The sequence below is a fragment of the Merops nubicus genome, unplaced genomic scaffold, assembly GCF_000691845.1.
Source record: "Merops nubicus isolate BGI_N331 unplaced genomic scaffold, ASM69184v1 scaffold23356, whole genome shotgun sequence".
Taxonomy (NCBI): domain Eukaryota; kingdom Metazoa; phylum Chordata; class Aves; order Coraciiformes; family Meropidae; genus Merops; species Merops nubicus.
Genome location: NW_008617249.1, coordinates 2767 through 12294, shown reverse-complemented (window position 1 = coordinate 12294; position 9528 = coordinate 2767). Strand labels below are relative to the sequence as shown.

Here is a 9528-nt window from a genome sequence, read left to right as displayed (position 1 = left end):
TCGTGTAGTTTTTATGGAAGTCTCTCCCATAAGTTTCCTCTGTTGAAGGCACTTGACCTCCCAGCAGCAGCTTGGTGCAATCTGAACCTCAGATTTAGGATGAGTTCTGGATCTGACAGGGACACATCAGACTGAATCAGGACTGACTACAAAGCCGGCACCATGGAGAATTGCACCCAAAGCTGTTCAAGCAAATGGTGTCTCTGAATTGGCACCAACCGGCTGCCTTGATGCTGAGGTTTGATCTGTTAGATCCAGAGCAGCCTGGTTTGCACTCATATCACTGTGCTTAAAGAACAGCCACTTAATCTCACTTAGAAATGTTTACTTGCGAGGACCAGATGGCCCAGGGAGTTGGGCTAAACAAAGCATTTTACTTCTAGGTCACGCATTCTAATCCAGTCCAGGTTGGTGATAAATGAACATATTCACCTGATAGACACTTTTGGCTTCGCTTTTGGTGTTTTTCAGGCTGGTTTCCAAGGAGAGATGTCACACCACAAAATATGCCTCTGTGCCCTGCCACAGTTGGTACTGATTTGACTGTCTCTGTGGAGAAGCCAAGGATCAAATGCTCCATGGCGCCAGACTGTTTTCTTTTGCAGGCTGCAGGTAAGGGGAAGTTGCCCTGTGTCTGGCTGTGTCATGCCTGCTCTGTGGATCGACAGGATTTCAGTTTGCAAAGCTGCCAGTCCAAACCCCTCCACCAACGTGAAATTCATTTTTTAAAAAATAGGGAAATGTTTAATTGCAGTTGACGTATAGGCATTCTCTGCTATGAACTTTACACGCAATCACAGATAACAGCATCCAAATTAATGCCTGCTTCCCACTTGTCCTGCTATAAGCAATAAACGTTTGGCAAGCCAGTAAATAACAAAATTCTCATGTGGCCATCTACAGGTCACCAGGATACTTAAGAAGTTTGCGTTAATTATACCATGTTTGCCATCAAAGAGGGGATATTAACCCTTTGGAGCTGTTGCAGGAAAGCAGCGGAGTCATTTGAAAGTAAATAAATGAAATCTTGTCACTAAAAGTGCAACCTTTATGGGAAAAAAAAAAAAAAAGTATGTTTGAGGCAAAATCCTCACTAGACATCATGGAAAATACGGTACATTTTCAGCCTTCCTTTTATTTATTTTGTATTTTGACATCAAACACTCCCTGTAACCTAATCTTCTTGGCTTTTGATGTGGCCGTGGAGACATGACAATTAAGCACGGCTTAAAACAATAATCCCAACAACAGGAACCAAAGGCAAGTAATGTCAGGGTTCCCCCCTCACAAAAAGCCTGTCCCCCAGTGTTTGGTGGCAGTGAAAGGACTATAAATCCCAATTTGTTGCCTTGATATCTGCTCTGCGCTTACACATTATGTTGAACTTTACACACTTGCTCCATTTCCATTCCCTGCTGTTTGTTTTTCTTCTGCTATCCAAAATGTCTGGAGACAAGCACGATACACACGTTGCAGAGAGATGGTTTGATCTTTCACAGATTAGTGCCACCCGACAAACAGGGGATTATTTGTTATCTGTATTGCAGGAATCGCTGAAGACCCCACTCGGATGAGGCACGTTCCTCGGGGCGGGGGGCTGCAGCACCCCTCCTGGCAAGCTGCTGGGTTCTGGCCCCGATTCTTCGAGCAGATCGGACGGACCCACCAAAATGCCTGTACAGAGGCAACAGCAAGGTAAACCCTCATCAAAGCCAGAACGGGTGTGTGATGTGCAATCAAAGCAAAGAGTTTGATTACTCCAAATTATTTTAAAGTGACGTTCTTAGTTCTCCTGTTCTGTCTTCGTCCCTGCTATTCAAACATGGAAGGAGAATGGATGAGTTTAGTTATAAACCCATTTTAAACCTGTCTGAAAACTAACATGTTTCTTTTTAAATGAAGCTTGCATGGTATGCTATAAACTGCTTTTTTTTTTTTTCTTTTTTTAATGAGTGTTTGCACTAAGTCTTGCTAAACAAGTTAGAGAGATGATTAACTTGTCTGAAATGACACGGGAAGGCCTCGTCCTGGTTCCGTGTGCTTTCTTCAGCACATCCAGGGCTGCTGCGACTCCTCGTTCACGAGCAAGGCTTGCAAACAGTGCTGAGGAGGAGGCTGCACAGTTAACAAGAAGCAGTGATAGAAAGGGCTGGAATTTGCACACACATGGTGAAAAAAAGGAACTCGGGTTATTTTTTTCTTAATGACTAAGGAGTTATCCCCAAGCTGGTTTCCACAGAAGTGAGACATAACTCCCGGGGGGTCAAAGGAGGAAACCCAAAGTTCATTAGAAGTTTTCTTGAAAATATTGTTTTAGTAGCAGCAGTACTCATCCCTGCACATGGCAGAGGGACTTTGCAAGACTTCATTTCACTTTCTAAAGCCTCCAAGGAGTTCCTTTCCCTATGTGGGTCAGATTCAACAGCATGATGAAAGTAGCCACAAAGTTTTGGCCATGGGAAAGCTGCCTGGTAAGTACTCTTCTCCATCCTCATGTGCCAGCCCATGTGTGCAGCCCCCTGCACCCACGGGTGCACCCCTTGCTCCCAGGGCAGCACTGAGCAGCTCCAGGCTAGCCGCAGACCCCTTGCTCCCTTTGTGGCACGGATGATGCCAAAAGTAAGAAACAAGTTTCCAGGTTGATGCGATTGCCTGTTACAGCAGTGCAAGAACCTACGGAGAACTTTCCCCAGTCTAATACAGGTCCTGCCTTGAAAACCATTAGGCAGCTGGCTGCTTTTCTGTGTTAACAGTGCTTTTAAAACTTGGTTTTAATCGAAAAGCATTTCTCCAAACACTTAAAAAACCCAACCCAATAAAGCAACAAAAAAACACCCAGAGAAACTGCAGTTCATCATCTGCAATGTGGCTGCTGCCTTAGATTTTAAACTGGTTCAGAAACTTTAGCGCACTTAACTCTGACCTTGTCACCCCAAAACAACACCAGAGAATGAGCTTTTGTACCTGTGCTTTTTATACTAAATCATTCACCAACTATTTTTTTTGTCCTGCTCTGGTTGTTTTTTAAAATACCAATAGACTGCTCTGCATAAAATTTAAGGTAATAATTCTACCGGCAACAGTGATGAGGATAATTTTTCCTCTCCATTAAAAGCAGCCTTTATGACATGAAGCCAGGCACAGGTACTTTCACAAAAAAAAGGTATTTTATTATTCTTAGCAATAGTCACCTTGAAGGAATATGAGGAAAGCATACACTTTTTACAGACAATATATAAACATGTTGTACATAATTAACAATAACTTAGTTCACTAATCCAAAAATAAGCAAAATAAAAATTAAAATAAAAACAGAAAATACTGAAGATTTTTTTTTTTATGCTGATACAAGTACAAAATAATTTAAATTTCGACTGCCGTTGTCTATGCTGCAGTGACTGACAATATATTGCACTTTGTCAACTGTATCAGTAATCCCTGTCTTCCACCCACATCCCTTCCCCACCCTCCTGCCCAAATCCTACAGAAATTTGAGTTGGGTACAAATAATGTACAACTGTACCATTGTGAAAGGTAAAAAGTAAAAAGGACCCAAATTTTACTTCAGTAGATTAAAAATTCTTATGATTTCTCCCAACCAATTTAGTTTCCCATTTATTTCCACTTCATTACAAAGTGCATCTATATGCCTATGCAGACCAGAAAAAGGAGGAAAGCAGGATTTTCATGGCTGCTTGGTTCTTGAGTCATTATCAAATATTTGAATTACATATTTAGAAAAAAATTAATGTACATCCGTTTTTATTTGTTTTGGTGCTTTTTTCTAGAGCAGGACTTTTGCAATAAAGATACAATTGCCTGGATCAAAAAAAAAAAAAAAAAAAACAAACAACAAACCAAACCCCAACAACAAAGTTAAAAATAAAATTTAAAAAAAAAAAAAAAGCTTGTCACAGAGTTAAGCTTATGTGGTTTACATTATCAAACCCCTCTGTTCATTGGGGCATTTTCATCAGTATAGCTAAATATGTACATTGTATGTTATACTGGAGCTTGTGTTCACAAGAGGCGTCGGATCATAACAATCAATAGGATACACTTCACATTGGCAATAGCTTTGTTTTCGGTCATTTACGTACAATATGGTTTAATAATGGAATTTAATTTTTTCCTTTTTTTTTTGTATTTTTTGAGTTTTTTTTCATATAAAATACGTTATGGAAATTGGACGTTCCTCTTGGAATGATGCTTTCCCTCACCTCATCAGCTGTCGCTGCACCTCGGATTGGACAGATGCGTGAAGCTCAAACTGATTGTCTCTCTCTCCCCCTCTCCAGTGATCTCAACCTCATTTCTGCCCTTCCTCCCTCCCTGTGAAGTCCACCGGGGCCTGGATGCCTGAGACAGCACACGCGCTGGTGGGCTGCGTGGCGACGTGGTGGTGGCCACACTGCCCCAAGTTTACCCAAGCAGCTAATCTGCATTTTTAAGCAACAGCTGCCAACACAACAGAACAAAATGCTTCAACCTCTAAAGTCTGCGACTTGGATGTTTTTATGCCCTGTGACGGTTTTCGCTGTGCTAGAAGTTAGCTGTCACACAGGTTGGTAGATGCCTGTATCTCACCCCTTTCCTGGAGCAGGATTGCCTTCCTGAGAGTTTTTTCCCAACACTTTGTCTGAAGGAGCTGTTTTGGGGAATACTACAGTAGTTGGGAGGGGGCCTGTGTTTAGTTTGTTTGGTTTTAACAAATCTTTCATACTGGGGAAACGAATGAAGAAATTGTGTCAAAACAATCGCCATCCTGGGCACATAAAAATCCCATATTATGGCTACATGTTTGTTTTGTTCCCTTCCCCCCCCCCTTTCCCAGTAGATATTTTGATTTGGAAGATAGATGGAGCTAAACTAAGGGGGCTGCTGAATGTGTTCTCCCCTCTCCCCCTTGTTTTGAAGGCAGGTTTTCTCCTAGGGTAGCCCATTGCAAACAACAGCACAAAAACATGCAATCAGAGGGGTTGAGGCTTTCTGGGAAAACAAGAGCAAAATAAATATGACTTTGTGTCTGATTTCATTTTAAAAATTATGTTTTTATAAAGATGTCCTTTTCTTTTTTCTTTTTCTTTTTTTTTTCTTTTTTTTCTTTTTTCTCCCATCCCAAACAAAGTCTGTGATAGAAATCCAGCATGTCTGGCTTCCAGGGAGCCGATTACATCCTGGGAGGCTGCTTATCTCTTTACAATTTTCACAGTAATAAGAAAGAGAGAAAGGAAAGCCAGTTCCAAGTATTTTCCTTCAGCTTCTGCCACCTTTTGCTTTCTGCTGGATCATTAAGTCTCGAACAGGTGAGTTCTTTTTCCTTATACCTGAGGGGGCAAAGTGCATTACAGGCACCACTACACGTTTTTGCAGAAGACCCATCATTTGCAAGGTTTTAGTCCAGCATTAAGAGTTAAACCACTTGGGAGCAAAGATCCCCTTTTGCCGTCCCTACATTCTCCTCTTGGCAGAACCTTTTCTTACTTGTTGTCATTTTAGGCAAAGCCCCATGTTCTTAATCTCTGGGTGGGTCTCTTGGTCATCAGGTTTTATCCCATGGCTGTAACCATGCTGGATGGGTGTGGATGTCCAAATGAGATGCTGGAAGATGGGTGGATGGGGGTAGGTGTTGGTAGGATGTGTCCAGAGTGGCTGAAAGGTGGCAAATGCCCCATTGGTGCCATGTGACTGGCAAGGGCAGCAGCGCTGAAGGGAGACGATTTCTCCTGCATGCACTTGGACAGTTCCTCAAAACACTCGGAGCCTTTCTTGCTTTTCTTTGATTTGTTGGACATTTTCCTATTCCTGGTCTGAATTCCTTCCTTTTTCATAGTCAGAGGCCTGTTCACCTGCAAGAAATGAGAAAATCAGGCTCATGCAGACAAAATGACCTTATTGTGCAAAAATGAAAATATTTGGACAGCCCCCATGTGTTTTTCCTGGATGGAGACCTTTTTCTGGCCAAAAAAAAAAATGGTGTTTCTTTCTGCAGAACTTGTTTATATTGATTTGTTTAATAAAACCACACACACAAAAACCCCTTAGACATGAAAAACAAATTGAACTGAATTTGGCAGCTGATGACTCTCTTTCCCGTAGGCTTACCCTCAGTCCTTGTTCATTTCCTAATAGAAGAGATCAAACCAGGAGGCACATGTTGACCCAAATTCACTCCTAAGACATGAGCAATCTTGTACCAGTAACCTCTGTTACTTACAGTTTAAGTAACATTCCAACATGTCAAATGGTTCTTGCTTAGTACTAAGTAATTTTTAATTATAGATAATAAAACAAAGCCTTAAATATATATATGGGTTTTTCTAAAAAATTAAAATTAATATGCCCCACCGGCACTAATTTTTGCACAAAGCCATTCCAAACATCTTCTGTGTTTCTGAAGGGAACATACTTAGTTAAAAAACAGACTTAGTTAAAACCAAGTGTGGTAGCTCTATTTTGCCTGATTTGCCCAAGCGTTAGAAGCCAAGCTAATACATGGTAATGTCACTGAACTTAGCATCACTATGCTGACAAAGAATGGCTGTCTCTTCCCAGGGGAACCTTAGAGACGGGGAAGGAATAAAACAACCACCAAAACCCTGAAACCAATAAAAGCCTAGTGTACACCATGCAGTTAAGACATCAATCCCAGCTACCCAAGCAGAGACACATAAGATGAGTAAATACTCACATTGTGCAATTTATAGTAGAGTCCGCAGGCATTACAAACTGGGTCCCCGTTTGCATTTCGTCGCCATAAGGTTGTGGTGGTGGTCTGACAGTTGGCACAACAAGTCCCTGCTCTCCTAGCCGCTGACTAACCAGAAGAAAAAGAAATTTACAAATGTATCAGCAGGAGGAGGGAGATCATGAGAAAGGTCAAGTTGGACTCGGTATTTACGCTGGGTAGAACTAGTTACTAGGATTTTACAGAGCGTCAGGGCTGAAGGAAAGCTCCTGTCAGTTTTACATTTTGTGGCCATTAGGGTTTTGTTTAAATTCACGTATTCTCCAATGCAAGCTGCAGTGTCAAGCCTTGTGGCATCATGTGTGCAGACGGCAAGGATGCATCTCTAACTCCACAAACAAAAATTGTAAAAGGGGAAACACATCACCTCATTTGTTCAGGTTTTCCCTTCAGGGGATTCTAGAATGCATCGTGAAAATCCTTTTTTTTTTTTTTTTTAAATGACCGATTTAGTTTGTGCCAATATTGGGAGGGGTTTTGAAAAGATGGAATCATCTTAAAGAATGTGATTTTTACCCCTACTCTGGCCCTTTAAAGATGGACACAAAAGAAAACCAACCGCATTACTTAACTGGGTGCAGTATTTATCAGAGCCATCACTGAAAATTCAGTTTCCATTTACAAGTGAAAGGGAGAAAACAAAACCGGCTCCAACTTTCTTTAAATATTTAGCAAACCAAATTTCATGCCTCGCAGCAACGATCTGCTGACCCTCTGCTGCCTCTGTCCCTACTCAGTTCCTTGGCTGACAAGCCCTCAAACAACCGTCTTAAAAGATTTTTAAAATAACAAAATAAAAAAAATCCACCACCCTTTCCTAGAACAATTGTTCTGCTGAAACCAAGGTGGGGGGAAAAGAAAAATGTCCAAACATTCACCCCACCTCCCAAAACAAGAACAGGAAAAGTAGAACAGCAGGCAGCCAGTAATTTGTGGATGGGCCCTTGCCTAGGAGACCCCACAATAATACGTTCTTTGTGCAAGCATGGTATCATATAAAGCGTTTACGGACGGACTAATTGCACGCCATATTTTGGGAAATAATTTTGTATTAGAAAGCTTCAGCCATGCCTCTGGAAGCAGTCAAAATACAGTCCATTTTGTGCAATTGGATTAATACTGAGGACTTGATATTTTCTTTTCTTAAATTAGCCAAGTTTACTTTCTAATGCGTATCAATGGTGGCGATTTCCCCAGGGCCTGGACTTTTTTGCAATTAGGCATAGGGTGTAGGAGCACTGCAGCTCAGGTTAACGTGAGCAGAGAGCAGGCTCCAGAGCAGTGGGGTTCCCAGACCCAGCTCTGTGCGCTCCCCTGCCCGCCGGCGCCGCACGAAGCACAGGCCGACCCAGCTCCCAAGGAAGAGGCACTGGGTTCTGCTCTCACTCCCTCCTGACTTACACCATGGCCCTCTAACTCTCCCAAAGCCCGTGGATGGCTCAGCGGCTTAAAGCAAGAATCAAGCCCTTGGAGACTCATACATTTCAGTCCCTTACTTGCCAGTGAGAACAGGCCAAAGGCAGAAAGAGGGGGTAACCCCCTACTGCAAGTACACTCATGCAACCCAAACACAATTAATGCCAGACGTCCAAACACTGACATTACTAATACAATTGCTTTACTATTGCGTGTCAAATGAACAAATTCCCAAAGATGGACATCTCCTCTCCCCTACAAACAAGCAAACTACAGCGGAAAAAGGGGCAATAAACAAAGCTGTAAATCAATTAAAACAAAACATTAAAACAACTACGCTAGTGCTCCCCAAACCCCTTGCAGTGAGCAGAGTATCCCTCCCAACACACTGGAAGGTGGAGACCTATGTTTGCATATTTGAGATGGCTTACTGATACTCAACTATGCTGCTTAACTCTATGGCCTGTTCCATTCAGACTGAAAGCACTTGAGCCTGAAAGACGATAATGTTACACTGTTGTCTTAACATTTTTCTATATGTCAGTCACTTTAGAAGGCAAGTCATTAAGAAGCTTGCATAGTTGAAATTCTGACTCACGACAGAAATCTTCTGTATCCTATCCCAGTGTTACAGCAGTAATGCCAATTTTCTGCTCTCCAAACCTCATTGAAACATGCCCACGAATAGCTAAGAGACTTGGGCACCATAAATCACAAAGCTCAAAAAAAAAATATTATATTTATTATTCTTAGCATTTTACGCATTATTTGTGGAGTAGAGTGTATTAGAAATTTCAAAACAGCAAGCATGACTGGCAAGGCTTGCCTATAGAAACTCTCTAAAGCTTTTAGAGTCAGGAAACAGATACACAAAGTTTCCTTATCTTTAACGTACAGATATCCGGATAGGAAACTACTACCAGGAGCTTAGAAAGGACATTTTTTTTAAATCACTCAAATGAAAATACAAAGTATAGGTGACTCCATGGAAAAATAATAGGATTTTTTTTTTTTTTAAAACAGTAGGGGATTGTCTGGGGAGGGAACCAATATTAGTATTGCCAGCGAATATAAGAGTGAAAATTACTTCATGGCTTTTATACAAATAATTATTAAGTGGGGAGCAGTAGCTTTGACTCATCTGATTTGTTTTGCTTTTTGGAGCTGGAACTTTTTTTTTTTGTACACGGTGGAGGACATTCAGGCTCATAACCCTTTCGCTCCCAGTATGGGGCCAAAACGTCCCAAGAGGCCAAATAAATGAGGAATTAAATTAAAAGCTGTCATCCGAGGATAAACGGGGAGCCGGACACCCGATACCCCGCGCACTGTGAGCGGCAGGAGGCTGGGGCAGAGGCACGCTC

General features: G+C 41.8%; 1 protein-coding gene across 1 annotated transcript in view; it reads right to left on the bottom strand.

The window, feature by feature from the left end:
* Positions 1–4992: 4992 nt before the first annotated feature.
* LOC103775629 (GATA-binding factor 2) overlaps positions 4993–9528 on the bottom strand; it is a gene marked incomplete at its 5' end in the record, with an annotated part of 4906 nt that continues 370 nt past the window's right edge. The window contains 2 exons of the mRNA XM_008943099.1: positions 4993–5849; positions 6692–6817. Of these exons, the coding sequence (XP_008941347.1) occupies positions 5550–5849; positions 6692–6817 (426 nt within the window). The remainder of the gene's footprint in view (positions 5850–6691; positions 6818–9528) is intronic.